The sequence below is a fragment of the Aquarana catesbeiana genome, linkage group LG05, assembly GCF_042186555.1.
Source record: "Aquarana catesbeiana isolate 2022-GZ linkage group LG05, ASM4218655v1, whole genome shotgun sequence".
NCBI lineage: Eukaryota > Metazoa > Chordata > Amphibia > Anura > Ranidae > Aquarana > Aquarana catesbeiana.
Window position 1 is genome coordinate 591,718,700 of NC_133328.1, and position 18,731 is coordinate 591,737,430.

At 45.6% G+C, this 18,731-nt stretch overlaps 1 protein-coding gene across 1 annotated transcript in view; it reads left to right on the forward strand.

The window, feature by feature from the left end:
* Positions 1-18,731, forward strand: part of LOC141146080 (fibrocystin-L-like) — a 364,397-nt gene that overhangs the window by 202,255 nt on the left and 143,411 nt on the right. The window contains exons 41-42 of the mRNA XM_073632840.1: positions 9,595-9,840; positions 14,808-14,957. Coding sequence (XP_073488941.1) covers positions 9,595-9,840; positions 14,808-14,957 — 396 coding nt within the window. The remainder of the gene's footprint in view (positions 1-9,594; positions 9,841-14,807; positions 14,958-18,731) is intronic.

The following is an 18,731-nucleotide window of genomic DNA, read 5'->3' on the forward strand; positions in this document are numbered from 1 at the left end:
GGAATGAGAAAACAAAGAAAATTGTTTTCTTCATCCAGAAAAACTATTCTGGAGCCCCTCACATATGTGAGACCCCTGTGTTGAATCCCACTAGTCCAGTTGCAGGGTACAAGATCAGTCCAAGAGGCAGGCAAGAGGCATGGTCAAACAGTCCAAGGTCAGTTCCAGATCAGGCAAAGGTATGTACAGAATCGTTAGGCAGAAGCATGGTCGAATAACAGTCCAGGGTCAGTTCCATATCAGGCAGAGGTATGTACAGAATCGTTAGGCAGAAGCATGGTCGAAAAAACAGTCCAGGGTCAGTTCCAGATGAGGCAGCGGTATGTACAAAATCGGCAGGCAGAAGCGTGGTCAAATAACAAGCCAGGGTCAGTTACAGAGCAGGCAGTGGCATAAGGGGTGTGAAGGCAGGAACTGAGGATTACGGTTACCATACTTCACTAATAATTTAGTGAAGTATGGTAACGGCGGAAGCATTCACCTATACAGAGGCCTGGTTCGGAAGGACATTCTGCACAATAATAAGATGTGTCTCTTCTGACTCCTGCTCTGGTACACACCTTACATCTTTTTTGGCGTCTTTGGCCTGTTGGTCTGGGAGGGAGTTTATCTGGAAAGTGGCGCTCGGAGAGTCGACTAACAACATCTGATCGGATGTTTACTGGTGGGCCGTTCGGGAATATAAGGGCAGTGTAAATTTCCTCCAGGTAGCCAAGGAAGCGTTGGGGGTTTTGGGTGGATTTGCAGTAAATGATATAGGAGTTGTATATGGCCAATTGAAAAAAATAAATCGCTACTTTTTTGTACCAGTGGTATGTCCTTCTTGAGGCAAGATATGGTTCCAACATTTGATCGTTAAAGTCGACTCCCCCCATAAACAAATTGTATTGATGGATGCATGTGGGTTTCTGGATGGGGCCATTCCTTCTGGGGATTTCCACATAGGTGTTGTTGTGGATGGAAGACAACATATACACATCCCTTCTGTCCCTCCACTTCACTGCCAGAATCTCTTTGTTACGCAGACATGCCGTTTCTCCTTTTCTCAACTTCTTATTAACAAGACTTTGAGGAAAGCCCTTCCGATTTTTTTTCACGGTGCCACATGCTGGCGTCTTCTTCCGATGAAGGTTGTGGAACAGGGGCAGAGAAGTGTAGAAGTTATCTACATACAGGTGGTATCCTTTGTCGAGTAGGGGGTATATGAGGTCCCAAACAACTTTCCCGCTGGTTCCCAAGTAGTCCGGGCAATTAGGAGGCTGCAGCTGGGTGTCCTTCCCTTCGTACACCCTGAAGGAATATGTGTACCCTGTGGCTCGGTCACATAGTTTGTACACCTTCACCCCATAGCGGGCCCTTTTGCTGGGGATATATTGCTTAATTTTAAGCCTGCCGCTAAATTTCACAAGGGACTCATCTACACATATTTGTTGGTCCGGGGTGAACAGCTGGGGGAATACTTCGGAAAAATAATTTAATATTGGGCGAATTTTGTAAAGCCTGTCAAAATTTGGATCAGTTCGGGGAGGGCACTGGGTATTGTCGCTGAAATGTAGGAACCTCATTATCATCAGATACCTGGTTCTGGGCATTACCGCGGAGAAGAGCGGCATGTGGTGGAGGGGGTGGGTTGACCAATAGGAACGGAATTCGTTTTTTTGAGTGAGCCCCATATTCAATGTGAGGCCCAAAAAAACCTTGAACTCCTCCACTGTCAGGTCTCTCCACTCAAAGGGACGGGCATAATATGATGTGGGATTTTGCAAAATAAATTGCTGTGCATACAGGTTGGACTGGGCCACAATTGACGCCAACATGTCCTCCGTAAAAATTAAATTAAAAAAATTAATTGGGGTGAAATTCCCTGTATCCACCTGGACTCCTGGCTGGGCCGTGAAAGGGGGAACGCTAGCTTCTCCTGAATTGGGAGGAAGCCACAAGGGGTTCTGAAGTGCAAAGGGAAGGCTGGCATGGGACCTAACCCTTTGGGGCTGGGGTGACACCCCACTGGTACTTGGCCTTTCTTGCCGAGGCACTGCGGTGCTAGTGGATGGCACTGCAGTGCTAGTGGATGCCACTGCGATGCTGGCGGATGCCACTGCGGTGCTGGCGGATGCCACTGCGGTGCTGGCGGATGCCACTGCGGTGCTGGTGGATGCCACTGCCTCCTCACTAGAACGCCTTCGTTTGGTGGGCCGAGTTTCTTCCTCCGAGTCTGTAAGTGTTTCACTACTGAGGACTGGCTCGTAATTTACGTCAGAATCCGAATTGGAGAGGGAATCTGAAAAAGAGAGCTCCGCGTTGCTCTCGTCGGCCGTAGAAAGAATTTGGTATGCCTCCTCGGCGGAAAAGCTTTTTTTGGACATGGCTGCTGGTGGTTTATGAGATTGCACAGCTGTGTGCTAAGCCTGCACTGATGAGGTGGCACTAATTGATGGCACAGATGTGCACTGATGAGGCGGCACAGGTGGGCACTGATCGCACAGATAGGCACTGATGAGGCGGCACAGATGGGCACTGATGGGCACTGATGAGGCGGCACAAATGGGCACTGAGGCAGCAGATGAGCACTGAGGAAGCAGCACAGATGTGCACAGATTTACACTAATGAGGCGGCACAGGTGGGCACAGATATGCACTGATGTGGCACAGGTGAGGTGGCACAGATGGGCACTGATGAAGCGGCACAGATGGGCACTGATGAAGCGGCACAGATGGGCACTGATAAGGCAGCACAGATGGGCACTGATAAGGCAGCACAGATGTGCACTGAAGCGACAGATGGGCACTGATTGGTACAGATGGGCACTGATGAGGTGGCACAGATGGGCACTGAGGAGATGGCACAGATGGGCACTGAGGAGATGGCACAGATGGGCACTGATGAGTTGGCACAGATGGGCACTGATGAGTTGGCACAGATGCGCACTGATTGCACAGATGCGCACTGATTGCACAGATGCGCACTGCACAGACGGGCACAGACGGGCACTGATGGACACAGACGGGCACTGATGGGCACAGACGGGCACTGATGGGCACTGATGGGCACAGACGGGCACAGATGGGCACAGATGGGCACTGATGATGCACTGATGGCACAAGTGGGCACTGATGTGCACAGGTGGGCACAGATGGCACTATATTGGTGTCACTGTGGGCACTGTTGGGCACTTTTTGGGCACACTTTGCTGTTTTACTACTCACAGAATCTCTCTCTCCTCACACGCTGTCTCTGTGTGAGGAGAGAGAGAGCCGGCAATGAGAGATGATCTCAATTGTTTACCTTTTAGATCATCTCTCATTGGAGGCGGCGATCGCGCTGTAAACGGCCGCTGTGATTGGCCGTTTACAGCGATCTGTGATTGGCTGTGTCCAAGGGACACGGCCAACACAGATTTTCCCCGAGGCGCGCTCACGAGAGCGCGCTGGGAATGAGGAAAGGGGAGGACGTCAATGGACGTCGTCCCGGTTTTTCAGATCCGCGCTGTTGCCGTCATTTGGCAATGGCCCGGATCTGAGCAGGTTAATTACACAGCACCCTGCACCTGTGGACACCTTTACTTTACACAACCCTCTGCACCTCTGGACCCCTTTACTTTACATAACCCTCTGCACCTCTGGACCACTTTACATTACACAGCACACTGCACCTCTGGACCCCTTTGCATTACACAACCCCCTGCACCTCTTTAATTCACAAAACCCTCTGCACCTCTGGACCCCTTTACATTACACAACCCCCTGCACCTATAGACACCTTTACATTACACAGCATACTGCATTTCTGGACCCCTTTACATTACACAAACCCCTGCACCTCTGGACCCCCTTACATTGCACAGCCTCCCACCCCGCAGCTCTGGACACCTTTGCATTACACAACCCTCTGGATCCCTTTACATTGCACAGCACCCCGCACCTCTGGACCCCTTTACATTGCACAGCACTCTGCACCTCTGGACCCCTTTACATTACGTAGCACCCTGCACTTCTGGACCCCTTTACATTGCACAGCACCCTGCACCTCTTGACCACTTTACATTACACAGCACCCCCCCAGCTCTGGACCCCCTGCACATTACACAGCCCCCCCAGCCCTGGACCCACTGCACATTACCCCTCACAGTTCTGGACCCCCTGCACATTACCCCCCCCCCACAGCTCTGACTGGACCCCCTGCACTTTCCCCCCCACGGCTCCGACTGGACCCCCTGCACATTACTCCCCCAGCTCTGGACCCCCTGCATATTACCCCCCAGCTCTGGACCCCCTGCACATTACCCCCCCATAGCTCTGACTGGACCCCCTGCACATTACCCCCCAGCTCTGGACCCCCTGCACATTACCCCCCACAACTCTGACTGGACCCCTGCACATTACCCCCCCACAGCTCTGACTGGACCCCTGCACATTGCCCCCCCCCACAGCTCTGACTGGACCCCCTGCACAATACCCCCACACAGCTCTGACTGGACCCCCTGCACATTACCCCCCACAGCTCTGACTGGACCCCCTGCACATTACCCCCACAGCTCTGACTGGACCCCCTGCAAGTTGCATAGCTCTGTGTCCGTTCCTACCTTACTCTTCACTTTTGTTTTAACAAGGCAATGATTGGTTGCTAGGACCACCTAGCAACCAATCACCTGCTACTCCTCCAGCATTTCCTGTCCTATTCCCCACTGTCTCTCGCTCTCCCTCTTCTGCTATAACAGAGAGCGAGTCAGCGAGAGACTGTTTTTTCTTTCTCCTGCTTCGGCGGCCGGTCCATCGTGTCACCCGGGTAGCGGTACAGTCAGTACACACTTGACTTGGGCACCCCCGCACACTATCAAAGCTGGGCTCTCCCTGCTCTGTCAGTCGGTCATATCGTCGCTGCGCCACCAAGCCTGGTCTCTTGCAGAGAAAGTTCCCTGGCGCATAAGGACCCCCCTGTAAAGCGCATGCGCTGCGCTTGCGCAGTACGAATGACTACGGAGCCGCTGAAAATAGCCGAAGTTGAACAGCTGATCGTCAGCTCTACACGGCGCCTGCGCACTACACTCTGCCCTAAGTGGACACAGAGTTAGAATATTAATATGCCGAGCGCAGCGAGGCCATGCCCAAAGCGTGGGGCCTGTTACAAACTGTTTTTCTTACAATAGTCTTGACACGCAGGCATCGTGTACAGCTGCCTCAGGTGTTTACCTTCGGCTCTTTTCAGGAGCTCCCTTGTTGTTCCTACTGCACAAGTGCTGCGCCTGCGCAGTAGAGGGGGGTCATTATCCGCCAAGGGGAACTTTCTCGGCAGAACACCTGCCACCCCACTGTCATTTTCTTTATACAGGGGAGAACAGGGCGCCGCCTGACACCCCCCCAATGTGTGTCACCCAGGATGGACCGACCCCCCAGTTAGTACGCCACTGGTCTCACCGGATCTCCCAATTCTGGGCAACCTGATCACTGTGGTAGCCTCTGATTGGCTACCACAGTCCCTGTGAAGCACGCCCCCGTGTTTTTTTTTTCTTTCTGTGAATGAGAAGAAGGATACAATGTATGTTTTTCTCGTTCCTTGCAGAGGAAAAAAACGTTTTGGTTTTTAAATAAATAAATAATAAAAAATAAAATAAAAAATAAAGAAAAATACCTATATCAAGGTTTGATCTAGGTCAGTTGGAAAAAAAAACATCAAAATAGCTAAATGCTCCCTGCTTCTGAGCTGTACTATGGGTACAAACAACAAACAACATGCACATAGGTGGTATTGTTGCGATCGTCAGGAGTAGGGATGAGCTGAACACCCCCCTGTTCGGTTCGCACCAGAACATACGAACAGGAAAAAAGTTAGTTTGAACACGCGAACACCGTTAAAGTCTATGGGACACGAACATGAATAATCAAAAGTGCTAATTTTAAAGGCTTATATGCAAGTTATTGTCATAAAAAGTGTTTGGGGACCCGGGTCCTGCCCCAGGGGACATGGATCAATGCAAAAAAAAGTTTTAAAAACGGACGTTTTTTCAGGAGCAGTGATTTAATAATGCTTAAAGTCAAACAATAAAAGTGTAATATCCCTTTAAATTTCGTAGCTGGGGGGTGTCTAGTATGCCTGTAAAGGGGCGCATGTTTCCCATGTTTAGAACAGTCTGACAGCAAAATTACATTTCGAAGGAAAAAAGCCATTTAAAACTACTTGCGGCTATTGCATTGCCGGTCCGACAATACACATAAAAGTTCATTGATAAAAACGGCATGGGAATTCCCCACAGGGGAACCCAGAACCAAAATTTAAAAAAAAAATTACGTGGGGGTCCCCCTAAATTCCATACCAGGCCCTTCAGGTCTGGTATGGATATTAAGGGGAACCCCTGCCAAAATTAAAAAAAAAAAATGATGTGGGGGTCCCCCTAAATTCCATACCAGACCCTTCAGGTCTGGTATGGATTTTAAGGGGAACCCCGTGCCAAAAAAATAAAAAAAAACGGTGTGGGGTCCCCCCAAAAATCCATACCAGACCCTTATCCGAGCATGCAACCTGGTAGGCCGCAGGAAAAGAGGGGGGACGAGAGAGCGCCCCCCCCTCCTGAACCGTACCAGGCCACATGCCCTCAACATTGGGAGGGTGCTTTGGGGTAGCCCCCCAAAACACCTTGTCCCCATGTTGATGAGGACAAGGGCCTCATCCCCACAACCCTGGCCGGTGGTTGTGGGGGTCTGCGGGCGGAGGGCTTATCGGAATCTGGAAGCCCCCTTTAACAAGGGGACCCCCAGATCCTGGCCCCCCCCTGTGTGAAATGGTAAGGGGGTACTTGTACCCCTACCATTTCACTAAAAAACTGTCAAAAATGTTAAAAATGACAAGAGACAGTTTTTGACAATTCCTTTATTTAAATGCTTCTTCTTTCTTCTATCTTCCTTCATCTTCTTCTTCTTCTTCTTCTGGTTCTTCTGGCTCTTCTGGTTCTTCCTCCGGCGTCCTCGTCCAGCATCTCCTCCACAGCGTCTTCTATCTTCTTCTCCTTGGGCCGCTCCGCACCCATGGCATGGGGGGAGGCTCCCGCTCTTTTCTTCATCTTCTTCTCTTCTTCATCTTCTTCTTCATCTTCTTCTTTTCTTCTCTTCTTCTCTTCTTCTCTTCTTCATTTTCTTCTCCGGGCCGCTCCGCATCCATGCTGGCATGGAGGGAGGCTCCCGCTGTGTGATGGCGTTTCCTCATCTGACGGTTCTTAAATAACGGGGGGTGGGGCCACTCGGTGACCCCGCCCCCCTCTGACGCACGGTGACTTGACGGGACTTCCCTGTGACGTCACGGGGAATGCCACAGGGAAGTCCCGTCATGTCCCGTGCGTCAGAGGGGGGCGGGGTCACCGGGTGGCCCCGCCCCCTGTTATTTAAGAACCGTCAGACGAGGAGACACCGTCACACAGCGGGAGCCTCCCTCCATGCCAGCATGGATGCGGAGCGGCCCGGAGAAGAAGATGAAGAAGAGAAGAAGAGAAGAAAAGAAGAAGAAGATGAAGAAGAGAAGAAGATGAAGAGAAGAGCGGGAGCCTCCCCCTATGCCATGGGTGCGGAGCGGCCCGAGGAGAAGAAGATAGAAGACGCCGCGGAGGAGGAACCAGAAGAGCCAGAAGAACCAGAAGAAGAAGAAGAAGAAGATGAAGGAAGATAGAAGAAAGAAGAAGCATTTAAATAAAGGAATTGTCAAAAACTGTCTCTTGTCATTTTTAACATTTTTGACAGTTTTTTAGTGAAATGGTAGGCCCTTACCATTTCACACAGGGGGGGGGGATCTAGAGGTCCCCTTGTTAAAGGGGGCTTCCATGTTCCGATAAGCCCCCCGCCCGCAGACCCCCACAACCACCGGCCAGGGTTGTGGGGATGAGGCCCTTGTCCTCATCAACATGGGGACAAGGTGTTTTGGGGGGCTACCCCAAAGCATCCTCCCAATGTTGAGGGCATGTGGCCTGGTACGGTTCAGGAGGGGGGGGCGCTCTCTCGTCCCCCCTCTTTTCTTGCGGCCTGCCAGGTTGCGTGCTCGGATAAGGGTCTGGTATGGATTTTTGGGGGGTCCCCACGCCGTTTTTTTTTTTGGCCGGGGTTCCCCTTAATATCCATACCAGACCTGAAGGGCCTGGTATGGAATTTAGGGGGACCCCCACCTATTTTTTTTTTAAATTTTGGTTCGGGTTCCCCTGTGGGGAATTCCCATGCCGTTTTTATCAATGAACTTCTATGTGTATTGTCAGACCGGCAATGCAATAGCCGCGAGTAGTTTTAAATGGCTTTTTTCCTTCGAAATGTCATTTTGCTGTCAGACTGTTCTAAACACGGGAAACATGCGCCCCTTTACAGGCATACTATAGACACCCCCAGCTACGAAATTTAAAGGGATATTACACTTTTATTGTACTTTATTGGACTTTAAGCATTATTAAAATCACTGCTCCTGAAAAAACGGCCGTTTTTAAAACTTTTTTTTGCATTGATCCATGTCCCCTGGGGCAGGACCCAGGTCCCCAAACACTTTTTATGACAATAACTTGCATATAAGCCTTTAAAAGTAGCACTTTTGATTTCTCCAATAGACTTTTAAAGGGTGTTCCGCGGCATTCGAATTTGCCACTAACACCCCAAATTATTCGCTGTTCGGCGAACTTGCGAACAGCCAATGTTCGAGTCGAACATGAGTTCGACTCGAACTTGAAGCTCATCCCTAGTCAGGAGCAGTAGAATGTTTTTTGGGTTGTTTGTTGGTGGTAGGTTATGGTAGTAACAATAAATATACAGCTACATTTAAAAAAAAAAAAAAAAATTACCATTTTGAGCCAAATTTCCTTTGATAAAAAAAAAATATCAGGAGATATCCACAACTATTTACTACCAAATAAAAGCTCAATTCGTCCCAAAAAAAAAACAACAGTTATAATCTACCTGGATGCACAAAGTAGTTGTGATGATATGTAGGGTTTTACTTACACATGTCAAAATTGCAAAATTGTGATTAGGCTTTTAGATTTGTTTTACTCTTAGGTGTGAAGGGGTTAAAGTGAATCTGTGCTTTGCCCATGCGACAAGGCAACAAGTTTACTTTAATCCCTCCTCCCAGAAGCACATACTGTCTTTTCACTCTCGCCACTCCATTCAGCCACCAGGAACAATCCAAAACAGTGTATAATTGGTGGTTCGCTGGAATCGCAGCTTACATAGGGTTCAGAATGCACCATGTGACAGCAGCATTGATTGGTCCGTTGTTATCAGACACATGCTTCTCCATACTTTAATTCTACTCCCAGCGCTGAATGGAGTGGTGTAGAAGCAATAGAAAGGTAAATATATACTGAATGCTGCGGAGGAGGGTTACATTAGAGATCCTGATGTTTTGCCCTTAATGGGAAATATGCATGAAAAAAATAAATTACCTAGAATTAAGCTATAAAAGTAAAAATTTAATGGATCAACTAAATTGTCATTGAAAAAAACAAAAAAACAAAATTTCCATACAGTGAAACTTTTGGTTCTGATATATTATTTCATTAAGTCATACTTATATAGTTATTGTATAACCTATGCAAATATCTAAAGCTTTTCCTATGTCTTATTTACTATCAGGACCATCAGGAACCACCATCTCTGTTTTTGGCACACAGTTTGGTTCTGATGCCACGGATGTTTCAGTGACTATCGGAAATGCCACATGTGTCATCACCTTCATATCAGATACTTTACTGAACTGCACAGTGACAGACCACTGGGGAGGAACATTCCCAATATCACTACAGAATAAGAAAGGCTTTGCAAGATCCAGCGCAGAATTTACATATGAACTGAGTATGACTAGCATCTCTCCAAACCAAGGTGAGTGCCATGAGCAGTAGACCGCAGCTAGAGACTAAAGCCTGGTACACATGATCGGATTATCCGCGGACAAAGCATAGGACTTTTGTCCAAAGGACGTTGGCCATGAACTTGTCTTGCATACAAACGGCAAAGAATTGTCGGCCAACAAACATGTAACTATGTGGTTTTTCAGCTCTTTAGCACCACCCTTTGGGTACCTTCTGCTAATGTTGTGTTATGGTGAGCATTGCTTCAGAGCATGCAAGTTTGTACTTTGGAGTTTTGTCCGAAGGACTTGTGTACACACGCTTGGAAAATCCGACAACACACAATTGTTGGCGGAAAAATTTTAAAGCATGCTATCCAACATTTATTGGCAGAAAATCCGACAACAATTGTCCTATGGAGCATACAAACGGTCAGATTTTCTGACAACAGCCTGTCATCACACAATTCCCGTCAGAAAATCCGATCGTGTGTATGAGGCTTTATGCCGCGTACACACGGTTGGAATTTCTGAAAGAAAATGTTCGATGGAAGCTTGTTATCGGAAATTCCTACTGTGTGTAGGCTCCATCGGACATTTTCCGGCGGAATTTCCGACACACAAAATTTGAGAGCCGGATCTCAAATTTTTCCGTCAACAAAATCCGTTCTCGTAAATTCTGAGCGTGTGTACACAATTCCGACGCACAAAATTCCTTGCATGCTCTGAATCAAGCTATTGAACTTCATTTTTCTCTGCTCGTCATACGTCTTGTACATCACCGCGTTCTTGACGTTAGGAATTTCCGACAACATTTGTGTGACCGTGTGTATGCAAGACAAGTTTGAGCCAACATCCGTCGAAAAAAAAACATGGATTTTGTTGTCGGAATGTGCGATCGTGTGTACGCGGCATAAGAGTGGCCATACATGAGTGATTTTTTTTTGTTAAACCAGTGGGTTGAATGAAAGAAAATGACTAAATTCCCCCATCCACACATTCGATGCTGACATGTCAATACCGAAGTCAATATCAACAAAAATGGATAGTGAACTGATTCTTCAGAATGATTTGATTTTTCAGTCTCTACAACAACATGTTGATGCTTTCTGTGATTGTATCCATCCATCCATCTTATTGTTGGTTGTCCTTTATTTTCTTTCCTTTCAAAGAATAGCTCGCCCCCAGCCCCCCTGAGATACTTACCTGAGTCTTATCTTGATCCAGTACTGTGCCTGTCTGTAGTAGTGCTGCTCTTCTCTCTCTTCTTCTCACAGGAGGCTCAGCAGCAGCAGGTGCCAATGATTGATCAGTGGCTGCAGCTGCTGATCTGGAAAAGTTTTCTAGCATGGCCCTTTGACAGAAGTGAATCAAATGATCAACTTCTGTCAAGCAGGGATTCTGACACAATAATCAAAATTTGGCCAGTTCCTGCTGAATTTCAATCAGGGACTAATTTTGATCAATGTATGTCCAGCTTTATGCTTGCTCTTCCAAGTGTCAGTCTGTGTTCTATTTCCTGACTGTGGATTTTGTATTGTTAATATTTTATCCAAAGATGCAGAAGCTACTACATCCACTGTATGTCCTCATGATTTTTGAAGTTTGCTGTCTTCTTTGTCATAACTTTAGTTTTCTTAGCTAACTTAACCACCTTTTCACTCAGCATATCAAAGATTGTTGATGGTTCTTCCACCAATCTTAAAATCTTGGAATCCCCATGATGTCACTGACCAAATATGGTCAACATATACAGTGCCTTGAAAAAGTATTCACACTCCTTGAAATTTTCCACATTTTGTCATGTTACAACCAAAAACGTAAATATATTTTATTGCGATTTTATGTGATAGACCAACACAAAGCGGCAGGTAATTGTGAAGTGGAAAGAAAATGATAATTAGTTTTCAATTTTTTTTTTTACAAAGAAAATATCTGAAAAGAGTGCTGTGCATTTATATTTAGCCCCCCCCCCCCCCCCCGAGTCAATACTTTGTAGAACCACCTTTCGCTTTTGGGGATGTCTCTACCAGCTTTGCACATCTAGACAATGACATTTTTGCCCATTCTTCTTTGCAAACTAGCTCAAGCTCTGTTGGATTGGATGGAGACCGTCTGTGAACAGCAATTTTAAAGTCTGGTAACAGATTCTCAATTGGATTTAGGTCTGGACTTTGACTGGGCCATTCTAACACATGAATATGCTTTGATCTAAACCAGGACAGTACTCAATTTTCTCTATCTAAACCAGGGATATGCAATTAGCGGACCTCCAGCTGTCGCAGAACTACAAGTCCCATGAGGCATAGCAAGACTCTGACAGCCACAAGCATGACACCCAGAGGCAGAGGCATGATGGGACTTGTAGTTGTGGAACAGCTGGAGGTCCGCTAATTACATATCCCTGATCTAAACCATTCCATTGTAGCTCTGGCTGTATGTTTAGAGTTGTCCTGCTGGAAGGCGAACCTCTGCCCCAGTCTCAAGTCTTTTCCATCCATCTTTCCATCAACTCTGACCAGCTTCCCTGCCCTGCTGAAGAAAAGCATCCCCACAACATGATGCTACCACCACCATGTTTCCCAGTGGGGATGGTATGTTCTGGGTGATATGCAGTGTTAGTTTTTGGCCACACATAGCTTTTTGCTTTTAAGCCAAAGAGTTTAATTTTGGTCTCATCTGACCACAGCACCTTCTTCCACATGTTTGCTTTGTTCCCCACATGGCTTCTCACAAACTGCAAACGGGACTTCTATGGCTTTCTTTCAACAATGGCTTTCTTCTTGCAACTCTTCCAGAAAGGCCAGATTTGTGGAGTTCACGACTAATAGTTGTCTTGTGGACAGGTTCTCCCTCCTGAGCTGTGGATCTCTGCAGCTCCTCCAGTGTTACCATGGGCCTCTTGGCTGCTTCTCTGGTTAATGCTCTCCTTGCTTGGCCTGTCAGTTTAAGTGGGCATCCATGTCTTGGTAGGTTTGCAGTTGTGCCATACTCCATTTCCATTTTCGGATATTGGTTTAAACAGTGTTCCGTGGGATATTTTTTTATAACATAACCCTGCTTTAAACCTGTCCACAACTTTATCCCTTACCTGTCTGGTGTGTTCCTTGGCATTCATGATGCTGTTTGTTCACTAAGGTTCTCTAACAAACCTCTGAGGGCTTCACAGAACAGCTGTATTTATACTGAGATTAAATTACAAACAGGTGGACTCTATTTACTAATTAGGTGACTTCTGAAGGCAATTGGTTCCACTAGATTTTAGTTAGGGGTATTAGAGTAAGGGGGCTTAATACAAATGCAGGCCACATTTTTCAGATATTTATTTGTAAAACATTTTGAAAACCTTTTATAATTTTCCTTCCACTTCACAATTATGTGCCACGTTGTGTTGGTCTATCACATAAAATCTCAATAAAATACATTTACGTTTTTGGTTTTAACATGACAAAACGTGGACAATTTCAAGGGGTGTGAATACTTTTTCAAGGCACTGTATGGTCAATAGGCCACCCGGGAGACCCCATCCCTTTGGTTACATGACTGACGGTGGATTTGTGGGACTTTTTTTTTATTGTTTATTAAAAGGACTTGTTAAAAACTGTGTATGGTGCTTTTATTTACTTTTCCCCTTTTTTGTAAATGAATAGGAGTATTATGTACCCCTCACTCATTCACATAGGGAGAGCTGGTATTTGGGGGTGTCCTTATTGTTAAAGAAGGCTTTCAGATTCCTATAAGCCCCCCTCCACAGACCCCCACAACCACAGGACAGGATTGTAGGCAAGAGGTCCTTGTCCTCAACATGGGGACAAGATGCTTTGCCAGGGGGGTTTCCCCTGTTCTGGTAGCAATCTTGGGGGGGGGGTACCCCATGAGGTTTTTTTTTTTTTTCAAATTTTTTTGTGGCTCCCTTAAAGTTCATACCAGATGTGAGATGTGATGCCTTTTTTATATTTACCCATCAGCCGGGAGTGTGCTGGGTGTGAGAGAGTCACTGGTTGTTAGTATGCGGATGCCAGATTCCTAACAACCAGAAGCACTGAGCAGGAAGCTGTCACACTTAGCAGCAGTAGTAATGCCTCTGCTAAATTTTTCACTTGACACTGCAGATTGGAGGTTCGCGTGACTGAATACCAATTTGTTCGGACTTTCTCACAGGATTCTCCATACATATTGTATGTACACAGTGTAGACTTCTCAATCATATAATTTCCCCTTATAGTTAGTTGTTCTTACCCATAGTGTTAGGCTATTTCTAGTTGCTTGAATGTTCTTTAACTCTTATGCCCTGTACACACGGTCGGACATTGATCGGACATTCCGACAACAAAATCCATGGATTTTTTCTGACGGATGTTGGCTCAAACTTGTCTTACATACACACGGTCGGACAAAGTTGTCGGAAAATCCGATCGTTCTGAACGTGGTGACGTAAAACACGTATGTCGGGACTATAAACGGGGCAGTAGCCAATAGTTTTCATCTCTTAAATTATTCTGAGCATGCGTGGCACTTTGTGCATTGGATTTGTGTACACACGATCGGAATTTCCGACAACGGATTTTGTTGTCGGAAAATTTTGTAGCAAGCTCTCAAACTGTGTTGGAAATTCCTATGGAAAATGTGTGATGGAGCCTACACACGGTCGGAATTTCCTACAACAAGGTCCTATCACACATTTTCCATCAGAAAATCTGACCGTGTGTATAGGACACTATCGTTGAGTGTGCTTATTGCTTATTTCTTGCAGAATCATCTGTTATAGAATGCTAAATTTGCCCAGCGAAAGGCAAAAAATAGAAGCTGACATTACACATGTTATAAACATTGTAGATGGTGACTTTTGTGTAAATGTTGAGACATTCAAAATGCAATTTTTTCATGCAAAGAGCCCTAAGTGACACAGCTTAGACATAGTTATCAAATAGTTAATAACAGTATATATTTATTATGAAATGAATATATAGCCAACTATTTATTTCTTTATGCTGTTTAGGAAGCTTTGGTGGTGGATTGATGCTCACTATTACTGGCTCTGGGTTTAATGAGACGGTATCCAAGGTGCTGGTCTGCAACTCTGAGTGCAAAATAGACCAATTGAGATCTAATGCAAGCTTCCTTCTCTGTGAATTGCCTTTGAGTAATGGTAAGTGACTGAACTCTCCATAAAATCAACCAGCTGAACACATCACACATACAACTTCACAAAAAAAAATTATCAAAGCATATTAGAACACAGTATCTTCCATGTTAATCAATGTTATAGATAATATGCCCTAATTCATAAAATGTATATGAACATATTTGCATACCTCTCAACATTTTGAGATGGGAATGAGGGACACCTACTAGCAAATGTATGTAGGCATAACACACACACCCTGCCACATGCCCTTAAAGGAGTTAACCAAAAACAAAAGGTTAATGAAGTGCTTTTTTTTACCACTACTATTCCCTTATATTGGCTTTTAAAATTTACAGATGCAGCCATTTAGAATTTGGATGAAAGGTTTGGCACTGGGAATCACTTTTCGAAAGATAAAAAATTTTATTTTATATACAAATATATAGATCAGACCAAAATGAGGGACAAATGAGTAGGAAAGAGGGACAGAGGGACATTGCTCCAAATCAGGGACAGTCCCTCGAAATCAGGGACAGTTGGGAGCTATGTGTTTGTTTATTGCACTATAATTTCTCAGTTGTTCTTGTATCTCGAAAGATAAAAGACAGGAATCTATTTCAAGTTTTCATAATTTGTGGATTAATGATTATTTCTACAATATACTGATAAGAGTCGGCATGTATAAAAAAGGTGAAGTGTGTCAAACAAGATGTGAAGAGCCAAACATTTAGCATAGATCTATTTATTTGCAATTATATCCAAAGAAGTCAATGCATTTCACGAGTAAGGCCTCATTAAAACGGGCGCACTTATGCGTATGCCCGTTCAAGGGCTGTGTTTGCCTGCACAGGGATGCACAGGGGTTCCATGTCTCCCCATGCAGGCAGTACAACCATTCATGTCAATTTGACAGCCATGTGGGTGCAGGTCCTTGAACGCAGTTAGTGAGTGTTTGGGGACCTCCACCCGCCCACATGTCAAATTAGGAGCAGCAGCTGTGTCCATGCAGCTCATTGGCATGAATGGGACTGCCTGCATGGGGATGCACAGAACAACCATGGCCCTCACGCAGGTGCATGCTCCACTTTCGTAGGAAAAAAGTAGGCAATAAAAAAAATATATAACATTCAATCACAATATGACTTGTGTCGCAATTGTATATGCTATAAGAAATTTCCTTTCCTTTTCAATCTGCAGTTCCGTAATTTTCTGTAAAATGCAATATGGCTACCTAAACGTATTCTGTACACAGAATTATGGTCTCTAAATTTAAGACCTTCCTGGGCCTTTCCCTCCTCATGGGCATAACTAAAAAGAGTGAGTTGCGGTCATATTGGTCCACTGACCCAATTCACCATATGCCCGTGTTCTCTGCCTGCATGACAGGACACGATACGAGCAGATCTTCCGGTTCATGCACTTCAATGATGATGAACTCTGTCGTCCTCGTGGTGACCCTGGATATGATCGGCTCTACAAAATTCGGCCCCTCGTAAACCACTTCAACCAACAGTTTGCAGCCTTGTTTACTCCCCATCAAGTTGTCTACGTTGATGAGTCCCTGATTACGTTTTCTGTCCGCTTGTCATTCAAACAGTATCTTCCCAGCAAGCGTGCCAGATACAGGGTCAAGATGTATAAGCTCTGTGACAGGGCCACAGGCTATACATATAGTTTTATGGTTTACGAGGGAAGAGATAGTTACGTAGAGCCGGAGAACTGCCCTGACTACATAGGGAGCGCTGGTAAGATTGTGTGGGACTTGGTGTCACCCTTATTCGGAAAGGGGTACCACATGTATGTGGACAAATATTACACACTTTGCCACTTTTTAGTCACTTGTTTGATCATCAAATTGGCGCATGTGGCACCGTGCGATCTAATCACCGGGGCTTACCCCAATGGCTTGTAGATTCCCGTCTTAGGCTGGGGGAGCGAGCCTGCTTGAGATGTGAAGTGGAGGGATAATAAGAATGTTTTCGTTCTGTCCTGCCTTCACGCAGACACGACAGTCCAAATTCCTACGGCCACTGGTGTTGTGGAGAAACCCCTCTGTGTCCACGAATATAACCTTAATATGGGAGGGGTGGACCTCAACGAGCAGTTGTTGGCGCCGCACCTAAATGCCCATAAGGCCAGACACTGGTACAAAAAATTGTCTGTTTATTTATTTCAGTTGGCTTCGCTGAATGCTCATGTGCTATACAGAGCGTCAAGACGGACTGGATCCTTCCTTAAATTCCAGGAAGAGATCATCACAGCCCTTCTGTTTCCAGACGGTGCTCTGGCCAAACTTCCCAATCCAAATGCAGTAACCCGGCTGCATGAGAGGCATTTTCCGGATGTTCTCTCTGGTACCCCTACCCAAAGAAACCCCCAAAGAAGATGTAGTGTCTGTAGAAAGCGCGGATTTAGGCGTGACACTCGCTTTTATTGTCCCTCCTGTCCTGACCAACCTGGTCTTTCCATTAGTGACTGTTTCGAACGCTACCACACACTAGTTGGGTATTAGCGTAGGGTACAGCACCACACAGTCATAGGCACACGTACACAGGGTCTCTGGCTCTCGAAAAATGCGATGGCCATCACATTTTGAGAGACCCTAATCTGCAAAATTCAGTTTATAGTTTTTTTACAGTTTTTATATAAGTGAAAAAAAAAAATTCAGAAAAACACAAAAAATAAAAAAGCCAAAAATAGTTGTGGTTGTATTTTTCTTCTCTCTCTCTATTGTTCTCTCTCTTGTGTTCACTCTCTACTGTCCGCTCTACTGTTCGCTCACTATTGTTCTATATCTATCGTTCTCTCTGTTTTATTTTCACTATGTTTTATTGTATTTGCTTTGCAGGTATAATATGTTATACTGTAATGTTTGTTTTATTGTTAACCATAATTTGCTTAGCAGGTACGCCATTCAGCTGCAGCGCAGATTTATTTATCTTGACAGCAACAGCGTTTGCTCCCACAATACATAAAGCCGTGACCCCACCGCTGTAGGAGGTGATTTCACCACCACAGTTAAATAAAAGAGCGATTTGCTCCTAACTTTTAGGGCGAATTCCCCCATGCTTCGGCATATATAAATGGTGCATGTATGCCCATCATTAGAAGTGGGTGGATGAAGGGAGGTATTCTAATGGTGGGCATACCCACCGATCAATCTCTTTTTTTCATTCAGCTCACAGGCTGCATGAAAAAAAAGATTACAATATATGCCCAACAAGGACCATCAACGTACTGGTATGTTGCTGGACTTTGAGTGGTTATACCGGAATGATGCCTGTGGGTTTAGGTATCATCTTGGTATGATTCTTTTCAGCCAGCAGGCGGCTTTCATGTAAAAGCAATACTAGTGGTTAATTAGCTTCTAGACTGCTTTTACAAGCAGTGGAAGGGAATGTCCCCCCCTCACCATCTTCAATGGATTTCTCTGGCTCTCCTGTCCCAACAGGGAACCTGAAAATGCAGCCAGTGGTTCCGCCAGCTGACCATAGAGCTGATCAGAGACCAGAATAGCTCCAATCATCTCTATGGCCTAAGAAACCGGAAGCTACGAGCATTTCATGACTTAGATTTTGCCGGATATAAACAGCGCCATTGGGAAATTGAGAAAGCATTTTATCACATCGATCTTGGTGTGGTCAGATGCTTTGAGGGCAGAGGTGAGATCTCGGGTCTAGTAGACCCCAATTTTTTCAAAAAAGAGTACCTGTCACTACCTATTGCTATCATAGGGGATATTTACATTCCCTGAGATAACAATAAAAATGATAAAAAGAAATGAAAGGAACAGTT